At 50.5% G+C, this 12,225-nt stretch overlaps 1 protein-coding gene across 1 annotated transcript in view; it reads left to right on the top strand.

Annotated features, from left to right (window-relative positions):
* Positions 1-12,225, top strand: part of CSMD2 (CUB and Sushi multiple domains 2) — a 245,056-nt gene that overhangs the window by 177,915 nt on the left and 54,916 nt on the right. Inside the window, 6 exon segments of the mRNA XM_064398686.1 lie at positions 2-128; positions 4,980-5,182; positions 6,497-6,688; positions 9,221-9,359; positions 9,859-10,046; positions 11,770-11,964. Coding sequence (XP_064254756.1) covers positions 2-128; positions 4,980-5,182; positions 6,497-6,688; positions 9,221-9,359; positions 9,859-10,046; positions 11,770-11,964 — 1,044 coding nt within the window.

The raw sequence follows: 12,225 nt of genomic DNA, 5'->3' as shown, positions 1-12,225 counted from the left end.
GCTGAGTGTGGAGGGACAATCAGAGGAGAGGCCTCGGGACGGATCCTTTCTCCAGGATATCCAACCCCCTATGACCACAACCTCAACTGCATCTGGACCATCGAGGCAGAGCCTGGATGCACCATTGGGTGAGCTGGGCTCCTGTGCTTTGGCTTCTTTCCCACGTGGAGCTGATTTTTCCAGGTCAAAAATTAAATGAAGCAAAGGGGGAGAAGCTGCTGTCGCTCTGAGAGGGACGAGCAGGGAGAAGTCACTGCTTTGGTTCCAGAATCAGGGAGTGGTGTAGGCTGGGGTTAAGGATTTACAGGGACATTTCCCACCAGCCCAGGCTGCTCAGAGCCCCCTGTGGCATCACTGCTCCTCTGTTTCCAGCCAGGTGTGTCCCCTGTGTGGCACAGCCCTGGGTGGTGACACCAGACCCTGTCCTGGTGCTGCCCGTGGTGCTCTGAGCTCAAACACCCCAGAGCTTTGGTGTCCATGGACAGCTTTCCACCCCATTCCTTAAAGGGATACATCCAGATTCAAACCCTTTCTCCACCAGATTAATGAGGAACTTCCCAAAAGTGCTGAATGGCCATGTGACACAATCCTGGAATGAGGAATGTGTTGTAGGAAATCACTGGGAATGTCCCAGGATCCAGGCAGTTCCTGCTCCCTCATCCTTCACTTCTGTCCCACCACCCCCACAGGGATTTTTGCCCAGCCCTGCCAAACCCTTCAGGGCTGCCCTGGGTGTTCCCACAGATTCCAGGCTGGCCAAAGCCCACAGAAAACTGGAATATTTGGACAAGCCAAGCTTTGACTGAGTGGTGGGATTTGAGGGGGAGAAATGCACCTTAAAAGTTCTGAAGAATAATAATAATAATAATAATAATAATAATAATAATAATAATAATAATAATAATAATAGTAATCCTCTCCTATCAGAGTTCCCAGTGCTTGACAGCCATTCCTGGCTGATCCCAAGCCTGTGGCTGTTCCATCCTGAATTCCTTCCCTCTCAATCCCATTTTTTCCTCCCTGCTGCCTCAGCACCCATCACCTCTCCAGCACAGCCTGTCCCTCAGGGTGAGCTCCGTGCTGCTTTTAGCCCGTGGAGTTCTGCTGGAGGCAGGTTTGGGCTGGTGTTTTCATCTTTATTTAATGCAGAAATCCCCTCCATTAGCACTGCCCTTTGGAATGGCTCAATAATGGATGGGTTTGGGTGTGAACAGAGGAGAAAAAGCCCAGCCAAAGCAGCTGAGTCCCTGCACAGGCAGCTTCCACTTGAAATCTCCTCTATTTTTATTCTCCTGGAAAAGGTTTTTATAGGACAGCGTAGAGAGGTCCCTTTTTCCCCCCATCCAGGGGCTGCTTCAGCAACTTTGCTCTTGTAATCCCTAAAAACACCCGTATGAGCAGAGATTTGGGATCAACCAAAGGCTTGGAAGAGGCCAGCAGTGAAAGGAGAAGGTTCCAGGAGGTGTCAGAGCCACCCACACCTGGTGACTCTGCCTTTCCCAGAGATCAGAGCTCCCTTTCCCTGCCCTTTCATTTCCCAGCTCCAGCAGCACAGCTGATCTCAGGGGAGTGGAGAGAGCACATTCCCAGCAACTTCATTTTTATGGTAATCCATTGGAAAAATAATCCTCTTCACGCATGATACAATTGTATAAAGCTCTCATTTATAACTTACATGAAAATTAATCACCAGAGCTTTTGGAATGAAGCTGTATCTGCACAGCACGAGGGGAAGGGCAGGGGCGTGAGGAGGGGAGAAAAATGAGTCTGCACTTTAGAGCCATGAAAGGGAAGGGGCTGCTCTTGCAGAGGGGATTGATCTGGGGCTTGGAGTGCCTTGGTTGGGCTGGGAGAGCTGGGGGAGAGGAGGAAGGAGGAGGAAAAGGAGGAGGGTGTGCTGGAAAATGGATGGAAATTCCTTGCCCAGCTGGGAGATGGAACACAGAGACATGGCTCTCAGAGAAGTAGGTTGTGGTCAATCGCTGATCCCAGTGTTGTCAAAGTCCACTGGTGTTGTTAATTCTTTCATGGGTATTGACAGGTTCCACTTTCCAGAGTTTCATCTAAAAACAGCAGTGAGAAAATGCCTAGAGCTGGAAGGGACCCACAGGGATCATCCAGTGCATCTCCTGGCCCTGCCCAGACCCCCCAAAACCCCACCCTGTGCATCCCAACCACTCCTGGAGCTCTGGCAGCCCTGGGAATGTGACCACTTCCAGCATTTTGGGATGTTCCACTTCCCAGGGACAGGATATTGAGCAGCTTTCAAGCTGGGGAAGCCTCTCTGGGGCAGAGGGAGGCAGTGGCAACCCCCAAACTGCTGCTGGGGTGGGAGGTGGTGGCTTTGGTGGCACCTCTGTGCCAGCCTTGCACAGCTGGAATGGCCAGAGCTTGGATGGGGAATGTCATAAAACATAAAAACACCTCAGGATGGTCATTTGGCTTGTGGGGAGCTTTGGGAGGAGATCCTCAAGGGTTGTTCACACTCTCAGGGCAGAGCTGGGCTCTCCTCTCTGCTCCTTGCTAAGCTGGCAGAACTTCCCCTCTCCCACACTTATATTTATATAAATCTCCCCAATTTCTAATTTTTTCCCTGAACTTCCATGCCTGTAATTGGGAAATTGGGATTGTCAGTGCAGGAATAGAACTCCTTTCCCCTCAGGAATAAAACTCCTTTTCCCTCAGGAATAAAACTCCTTTTCCCTCAGGAATAAAACCCCTTTCCCCTCCACTGTCTGCTGGAGCAGGGGCTGTGCCTGGTCTCACACATCAGGCTGAGGGAAAAGCTGAGATGTGCCTGTGCAATAGATGGATTTGCTCCAGAGAACTCCAGATCTGATATCCCAGCAGATTCCAGCCTGTCCCGTGGATCGCCTGGATCAAGGTGTTCTCCCCCTGGCACAGCCTGAAGTTGTTTTTTCTCAAATAAAGGGGGGTGGTTTAGGCAGCCCTGGAGCTGCTGGTGGCATTTCCAGGGTGTGCCCCCAGCCCGGCTCAACCTCTAGCAGCCTCTCCCTGATCCCAAGGTCTCCAGGGATGAGTTTTTTCCAGCATTTCTGGCTCACTGGGCCCAGTTAAGGCTGGGAAGAAACGTAATCACACCAAGGCAGCCGTGGAGAACAGCTCTGCACCATCCATCCTGATTTTCCTCAAGCTTGGCTTTATTTCTCTTTGCTCAAGGTCTCTGCTTGGGAGATTTATGATTCAGCTCTTTTGGTTTCTCCCAGCTTCTGTGGGCATCATTTTGTTGCTGAGGATTTTGCAGTGGGTTTTTTTTTTCCCCTCCCCTTTTTTTTTATGGCTCTCCCCTGATTTATTTATGTTTGCCCCAGATAAATGGGAAAGCAGCCAAGTGAAAACTTCCCTGTTTGCCTCTGTGGGCTGGCAGGGATTTCAGCACAGCACCTGATGGGTTTATTTTTTGCAGATTTTTTTTCTGTTTCTAGTTTTCTGTCCCCATTTCACACTGGGGTTGACTTGCCCATGGTTGGCCTGATTTTGTTGTGCCAGAGGGAAAATGGGGCAGTGACAAACAGGGACAGGGAAATTCCTCCTCTCCAGGTGGGATTTGAGAGCAGGAGTGGAAGGGATCAGCTCCTGCTCCATCCCCAGGGAATGGTCACATTCCCAAGAGCTCCAGGAGGATTTGGATAACACCTTCAAGGACAGGGTGGGATTTGGGGGTGTCTGCAGGGCCTGGAATTTGATTTGATGATCCCTGTGGGTCCATTCCCCCTCAGGACACTCAGAACTGCATCCTTCAGCTGGTGACTCCCCCAGGTGTCACCACAACCAGGGCAGGATCTTGTTCTTGCATGGTTCTTCTGACCTGGGAAGATCCCAAAGCTCTTGGAAAAGCCTGGATCCATCTGCTCCTCATCCTCCCACAGCAGAGCTGGGCCTGGGGAGGAGCAGGGTGAGATCCCACCAGGGATGTGTTGGGATCATGTCTGTCCTGTCCTGGAGTGCCACCAGCCCTCACCTGGCACGGAGGGACCTCCTGCCTCTCCCTTGGGTCCATCACTGGCCCAGACTCAACAGGAATTCCCTCACATGAGGCCTCCTGCAGCTTTCCCTCAGGAATTCCCTGTGGAAGTGCCTTGCCTGAAGGCCTTGAGCCTTCTCTCCAGGACAAACCCAACTTTGAAATCCTGTGGAAGGGAATGAAATCTGCCTTCAGAGCATCCAAATAAACCCTCAGTTGTCAGCTCATTGTCACCTTCATAACTCCTGCTTTCCCTCCCTTCCCTTCCTGGTGTGGATTTTGGAGCTCTCCCTCCTGCTGCCTCATTTTCTCTCTGTTCTCTGCTGAAGTTCCTCTGTTTGCTGATTTAAAGCCCATTCTGCAGCATCCAGACCTTCCCCAAATACATCAAAATCCTGGGAGGTGCTGCAATCCAGCATCAGAACTGGCTGCCTGGATGTGGCACAAACCATACTCCAGGTCTGAATTCCAGATGAGATAGGTTCTGTGTGAGCCTGGCTGCCTGAATGTGGCACAAACCATACTCCAGGTCTGAATTCCAGATGAAACAACACATTCTGTGTGAGCCTGGCTGTCTGAATTTGGCACAAACCACACTCCAGGTCTGAATTCCAGATGAGATATGTTCTGTGTGAGCCTGGCTGTCTGAATTTGGCACAAACCACATTCCAGGTCTGAATTCCAGATGAAACAACACATTCTGTGTGGGTCTGGCTGCCTGAATGTGGCACAAACCATACTCCAGGTCAAATTCCAGATGAAATAACATACTCCATGTGGGCCTGGCTGCCTGAATTTGGCACAAAGTATGTTTCAGGTCTGAATTCCAGATGAGACAACACATTCTGTGTGAGCCTGGCTGCCTGAATGTGGCACAAACCACACTCCAGATCTGAATTCCTGATGAAACAACACATTCTGTGTGGGTCTGGCTGCCTGAATGTGGCACAAACCCCACTCCAGGTCTGAATTCCAGGTGTTTTTTGCCCCTCAGGCTCCATTTCATGGTTTTCCACACCGAGGAGTTCCACGACGTGCTGCGGATCTGGGACGGGCCGGTGGAGAACGGGATCCTGCTGAAGGAGATGAGCGGCTCGGGGCTGCCTGGGGACATCCACAGCACCTTCAACTCCGTCATCCTGCAGTTCAACACCGACTTCTTCACCAGCAAACAGGGCTTTGCCATCCAGTTCTCAGGTGGGATGTGCAGGCATTCCTCAAAAACGTGACCAGACCCAGAGGGAAACCCCAACCAAACCTCAGCCCTGCAAACACATTCATTTCAATTCTTAGGGTGATATATTCCAATATTTACAGAGGATTCCAGGTTTGTGCAGTTGTTTTGGAGTGATAATAAATGGGGAGTACTTGGGTGAGTGATGATGTGACTGAGACACACTGAAACATCTTCCCAAGTTTTTGTTGGTTTTGGTTTGGTTTTTTTTTTCCATAACTTTCTGTCCAGGGTGCCTTGCTTGGCTGGGGGAACAAGGCAGCATTTTGGGGAGAATTTCTGCTGGATTTCAGACCTTTGGGATGACCCAGACAGAGGCAGAGCTTTGTGTCACCCAGCACAGTGGTGCCATCCTGGGGTGTTTTTGCCAGATTTGTGTCTCATCCTGCCAGGAAGGACCAGCCTGGGCTGTTAACTTCCTTATCTCCAGCTGCACAGAAAGAGAGGGATTTCCTCTGGCTCTTTCAAGAGCAGCTTTCTCTAAACTGCCTGGCTGTAACAGACTCTCATCAACTTAGCAGGAAATAAGCTCCTGATCTGGAGCTGGGCTTTATTGACTGCTCCTGCTCAAAGCCTTTGTTCAGCAGGTGTGACTAAGCAGCCAGACCTGAGCTCAGACCTGTCCACTTTGGGATCTTGGGAGCTTTAATGAGGTGGATAAGCTCACAAAACTCCTATTACTCCAGGATTTTCCCTGCTGGTAAATCCTTGTGCTGTTGGCAGACCTTGAGCTCAGGCAGCAGTGAAGCTTTGCCTGTCCCCAGCTCAGGGGACATCTCAGACCTCAAAGAGAGGCAGCAACAAGTCTGGAATGGAAACAAACACATTTCTGAAAGGTCAGGCTTGATGCTTCACAGATCTTGAGGCTAAATTTCTCTGCCACTCAGGGGAAAGCGTGAAGTGCTGGTGGCTGGGTTGATTTTGCAGCATGTGCCTGGCACAGAACTCTCCAAAACCACCGTGGAAGATCAGTGGGTGTCTGGCCTGATGGAGTAAACAGCCATGTGCACAATTCTACATCAAAGCTGCTCCCTGGGTGCTGCTCTTGAACTTGCTGGTCCCCAGAGCCTTTTCCAGCTGGAGTGGCAGATGCTCAGAGCAAAGGGAAAGGCACTTTTTGCGTGTGGGGGAACTTCTTGGGATGCTGAGGGAGGAGGGATGGGGAAACAAGGCATGGCCTGGATGTCTGGGTAAGGACAGAGCCTGAGGACAGCCGGTGCTGCAGGCCTGGTGTTAAATAAGCATTGATATTCAAGAGTGCTTTTAATTCCCTGCAGTGTCCACAGCCACCTCGTGCAACGACCCAGGGATCCCCCAGAACGGGAGCCGGAGCGGGGACAGCAGAGAGGCCGGGGACTCCATCACCTTCCAGTGCAACCCCGGCTACGCCCTGCAAGGGGAGGCCCAGATCACCTGTGTGCAGATCCAGAACAGGTTCTTCTGGCAGCCAGACCCCCCCACCTGCACAGGTACGGGCACAGATCCATGCTCTGGGCACAGGGACACAGATCTGTGACCTGGGCACAAGGACACAGGACCATGTTCTAAACCCATGGACGCAGATCCATGATGCGAACACATAAACACAGATCTGTGACCTGGGCACAGGGACACAGGGCCCTGTCCTGAATCCATGGACACAGGGCCCTGTCCTGGGTACATGGACACAGATCTGTGACCTGGGCACAAGGACACAGATCTGTGACCTGGGCACAAGGACACAGGACCATGTTCTAAACCCATGGACACAGATTCATGTCCTGAATCCATGGACACAGATCTGTGACCTGTACCTGTGGACACAGATCTATGGTCTGGGCACATGGACACAAATCCATGATCTGGGCACATGGACACAGGTACATAACTTGAGTCCATGGACACAGATCCATGTCCTGAACCCATGGAGACAGATCCATGTCCTGGGCACGTGGACACACATCCCTGTGCTGAATCCATGAACACAGATCCATGATCTGAGCACAGGGACACACATCCATGTCCTGAATCCATGGACACAGATCTATGTCCTGAACCCATGGACACACATCCCTGTGCTGAACCCATGGACACAGATCCATGTCCTGAACCTAGCTGTAAAATTTCACCCCACACATCTTAAAAAAGTAAGAAATATTTTTAAAAAGTATCTTTCAGGTCTCCAGAGTTGTGATAAAAAAATGCTGATTTTCTAATACTTAAAATTGTGTTTAAAGTTTATTTTCCAACCAGTTTTATTTTCCATCCAATTTTCCATCCAATTTTATTTTTCCAAAAGGATTTGGAGCAATAATCAGTGAAATATCAGTAACTGGGGGAGAGGCAGCTTGGTTGGAGCTAAACTGGGAAAATTCAGTGTTAAATTTAGGGCTCATTTGGGGTATTTAGCATTTCAGATGTGTTTTCCTCTCTTTGTGGCACAACTGCCAAACAAACCGGGCTGGGAGAGCCCCAGGAGGTTTGGGCCATTTGAAGTCTGCATCCCCCCCAGTCCCAGGCAGCACTGGCTGGGTCCAGCTCCTGCTTCAAATCCTTTGGAGACTCTGGGTGGGATTTTCAAAGGAATCCGAGGGTGTTGAACACTTGTTTCCCTCAGGCTTTTCAAAAATGAGTCCTTAGATTTCAGTTTCTTCAGAGTTTTCCCCTGACATTGCAGTCTGGGAGGGGGAAGCACCCTTGTGGTTAAAGCTGGGGTGAATGGGCACAGAAGAGATGCTGGTGGGTTCTTCCACGGCATTTCTGGGGGACTTTCAGCCAAATTTTCCATGTCTGTGCTGTGACTTCCTGGTGTGTCCCAGAGGGATAAAAGTTCTCCGTGCCTGAGTCTGGACTTGGTTGAAGTTGCTTTAAAGCTTTGGGGAAGGGTCTCTAATCTCTGTTTGGATATTTCTACACCAGCCCCACTGGGTTTTTCCTGATATTTTTCTCATCAAAGCCCACAGGACAATCCCATCTGCTCGTTCCTTGATGGAAAACCCTTCCAGGATTTATCCTGTCACTTGTGTCCCATCCCAGCTCGTTTCCCTCTCTGTGAGCTGCTCTCAGACCCCTCCACAAGCTGTGCTCTCCTTGCTCTCATCCCATCCCAAACATGGGAGGTTTGGTGGTTATTCCAAGGTATTTCTGGGAGGCCTTCAGCCAAATTTTCCATATCTGTGCTGTGGTTTCCTGGTGTGTCCCAGAAGGATAACGTTTCTCCATTTTGGGACTTGGAGAAAGGTCTCTAATCCCTGCTATGACATTTCTAGACCAGCCCCACTGGGTTTTGCCTGATATTTTTCTTGATATTTTTCTTTATCAAAGCCCACAGGGCAATCCCACGTGCTCACTCCTTCATGGAAAATGTTTCCAAGATTTATCCCATCATTTTTGTCCCATCCCAGCTCATTTCCCACTCTGTAGCTGCTATCAGACCCCTTCCTTTCATCCCAAATACTGAGCTGGGGAATTTCAGAGCCCTCACAAGGAGCCTGCCAAAAAAAAACTGACAGGAAAAATACCCAGTCATGTTTTGCCACAGTGAGAAACACGAGCAGGCACTTTGAGCCTTAAAAAAGTAATAATTGATTTTTCAATCAGCTTGGCATTTAATGTGCTGGGAAGTGGAGTAAACACGGCGGAGCCATTTAGGCCCAGGCGTGTTTTCACCTCGTTACAAGCCAGCAGGCCTTGACAGGGAGTTCCATAAAGGCAGCAGAAAAGTGGAAGATCTCCCTCTCTCCCCTCCTGGCTCCTCACTTATGGATTTTAGGAAGGTCCTGGTGGCATCTTTGTGGTGTTTGTCCTCTGTGGAATGGCAGAGCCCTCACCTGGCAGAGCCACCACAACCTCGTGTCACACGTGAACCTCAGGGTCACTTCCCATGAAAACACCCCAGGATTCTGTGCTATCTCAAGCCCTCCTGTTTTATCACATCTCCTTTTTATTCCGTTCCTGCTTCCCATTTGGTGCTTTGGAAGTCTCTGTGCTCCAAAGGCTCACCCTTGGTGGTTTTCCTGCAGCTCCCTGTGGCGGGATCCTGACGGGCCCGGCTGGGGTGATCCTGTCCCCGCAGTACCCGGAGCCATATCCCCCAGGGAAGGAGTGTGACTGGAAGCTGACAGTGTCCCCTGACTATGTCATTGCCCTGGTGTTCAACGTGTGAGTACCCAAGGGTTTGGTGCCATGGCCTTGGGGAGGGACCACGTGGTTTGGTGCCATGGCCACAGGGAGGGCAGGGATGGTCTGGGTCTGGGTGTGGATGTCTGAACTCTGGGAAGGAACCAAAGCTCATGGAAGTGCCCCATGCCCCTGGATAATCTGTTCCCAGAATTTTTCTTGCGGGGGGAGATCCTCATATTCCAGCTGCAGCTCCTCTTTGATGTGGCACAGCCCAGGAATCCCTGCAGCAGCTCCAGCTCAGGCTCTGTCTCTTGACTCCATCCCCACTCCTGGATTCCCCACTCCTGGGATGGAAGCAGGAATTTCCTCTGCCTGTCAGGATTTTGGAGCAGGAGCAGCTGGCATGAATGTCCTGCTTGGCAGAACTTTGGAGCAGGAGCAGCCAATCCCTACCCTGGGGTTCCACATCCCAGAACCTCAACCCGGAGTTCTCCAGGGACAATTCCCAACTCCAAGCTCTCCTCCTTTGCTTTTGCAGCTTCAGCCTGGAGCCTGGCTACGATTTCCTGCACATCTATGACGGGCCTGACTCCCTGAGCCCCCTGATTGGGAGTTTTTATGGCTCCCAGCTGCCAGAGAGGATCGAGAGCAGCAGCAACAGCCTTTTCCTGGCGTTCCGGAGCGACGCCTCCGTCAGCAACGCCGGCTTCGTCATCGAGTACACCGGTGAGGGCTGAGGGCACACCTGGCCCAGCAGCTACCTGGGGCTTTCCTGGCCTTATTCCCAGATTCTTCCACCTCGTTGGAACAGTGGGAGAGGCTCTAGATGCTGAGGAAAACTCCTTCCAGGAGGAATTCTGGTGTTTTGCCACCCCAGAAGCAGAGGGTGGAGAAAAGGAAGGATAGAGTCCTTCTGACCCAGAACAGTGGGAGGAGAGAGGGAGGTGAAAAGGAATGGAGTGAAACAGAAAAGTGGTGCTCAAAGTGTCCAAAATTTGTGATCAAGACATCACTGAGCCCAGGAGTACCCAGGATTTAAAAGTTGAGGGTGCCAATGTGCGATGGGCAGTGGGGGTTGACCAGTCTATGGCTCCCAAAACAGGGAATTGGTGCTCTGGGAAAAAAAATCCCATCTTTTTGTGCCCCATTCACTCGGATCACCTGGTGCAGCTGCTGTGGACAGGAAACCATGGGATCATCTGATTTTTCATGCAGAGAAGCAAAAGCAAGACCTGTGGGCTTTACAGTTTCCTGTTTCTCCTTCCACACCTTCCCCAAAATCTGAGCCCTTGATTTAATGCTTAAGCACACTTGAATTGTTCCCAGAGCCACTGCTCTCAGAAAAGCCCTTGTCTTTAATGAGCAATTTCCAAATGACAAAAGAGCAGGATTAATCAAAGCCTCTAATTATACTGCAGGCATGAAAAAAAAATAAGAGAAAGAAAAGAAAAACCAAAAAAAAAAGGCGTTAGAAGAACAACATGAACAACATGGAGGAAAGAAATATCTAAGTCCTGACAGCTCTGTAGTGTTCCCTGGAATGTTTGTATGGAAATGAGATTTTAAACTCTGCAGGGCAGAGAATTTTTCACTCTCTACCTGCCAGGAGTGTGGAGCAAGGTGGGGTTTGGCCTCTGCTCCCGGGGAACAGGGACAGGATGAGGAACAGCCTCAAGTTGTGCCAGGGGAGGCTCAGGTTGGACATCAGCAGGAATTTCTGCATGGAAAAAGGTGTCAGGCCTTGGAAGGGGTGGAATCCCCACCCCTGGAGGTGTCCAGGAATAAATGAAAGAATCCCAGACTGGTTTGGGTTGGAAAGGACCATAAAACCCATGCAGCTCCATAGGCAGGGACACTTCCACTGTCCCAGATCTCTCCCAGTTCCATCCAGCCTGGCCTTGGACACTCCCAGGGATGGGGAATCCAGCATTTCTCTGTGCCAGGGCCTCCCCATCTCCAATATGATTTGTCCTTGTGGCACGCAGTGCTCTGAGCTGGTGACAAAGTGGGGATGGGTCACAGCTTGGACTTGATGGTCCTGAAGGGATTTTGACAGTGGGGGTCAAAGCTGGGTCACAGCTTGGACTTGATGGTCCTGAAGGGATTTTCCAGCCTCAGCAATCCTGGGATTGTGTGAAATCAAAGTTTTGCCTTACTGCTTGGGTTTTGGGTGCCTGTGTGGGAACTGGAGCCTCCCTTCTCCCAGAGCTCCACAGGAGGGTCTGGAGCAGCCAGAATCCAAAGCAAATCCCAAATCCACACCCTGCAAATGGTGCCAGTCCTTGTGAAAATCCCACACATTCCCAGGTGCAAAAAAATCCTTAAAAAACCTCCCATTTCACTGATGAAAACAGCAGAAGAGCTGTGCCAGAGGAAAAAAATCCTGGAAAATTAATTTTTATTAAAAAAATTTTAATAATTTTTAAAAATTTTATCTCTTTCCTTGCAGAGAACCCCCGGGAGTCCTGCTTTGACCCGGGCTCCATCAAGAATGGCACCAGGGTGGGCACAGACCTGAAGCTGGGCTCCACCATCACTTTCTACTGTGATGGGGGCTACGACATTGAGGGGGGCCCCACCCTCACCTGTGTCATGGGAGGGGATGGGAAACCCACCTGGAACAAGCCTCGCCCCACCTGTACAGGTAAATCCCATGGGAAGGGGCAGGGGGGAGGATCTGCCCAGGGCTGGATCCCTCAATGCATCCCCCGTGGAAAACTTAAAAATTAAGTGTTCATTTAGAGGGGTTTTCTCAGTTTTTCCCTAATTTTTGAGGGGTTTTACCAGGAATTAGTTTTTATCATTTTTCAGGTGTTTAACAGCTCTTCTTTTAACAGGAAGAGCTGATTTCTGGGAGTTTTCTTGAGGGGTTTTTTTGGAGACAGACAGGAGAGTGGATGTGGCT

Source organism: Passer domesticus, chromosome 24 (assembly GCF_036417665.1).
Source record: "Passer domesticus isolate bPasDom1 chromosome 24, bPasDom1.hap1, whole genome shotgun sequence".
In the NCBI taxonomy this organism is placed as follows: domain Eukaryota; kingdom Metazoa; phylum Chordata; class Aves; order Passeriformes; family Passeridae; genus Passer; species Passer domesticus.
This window is presented reverse-complemented; position numbering and strand designations above follow the sequence as displayed.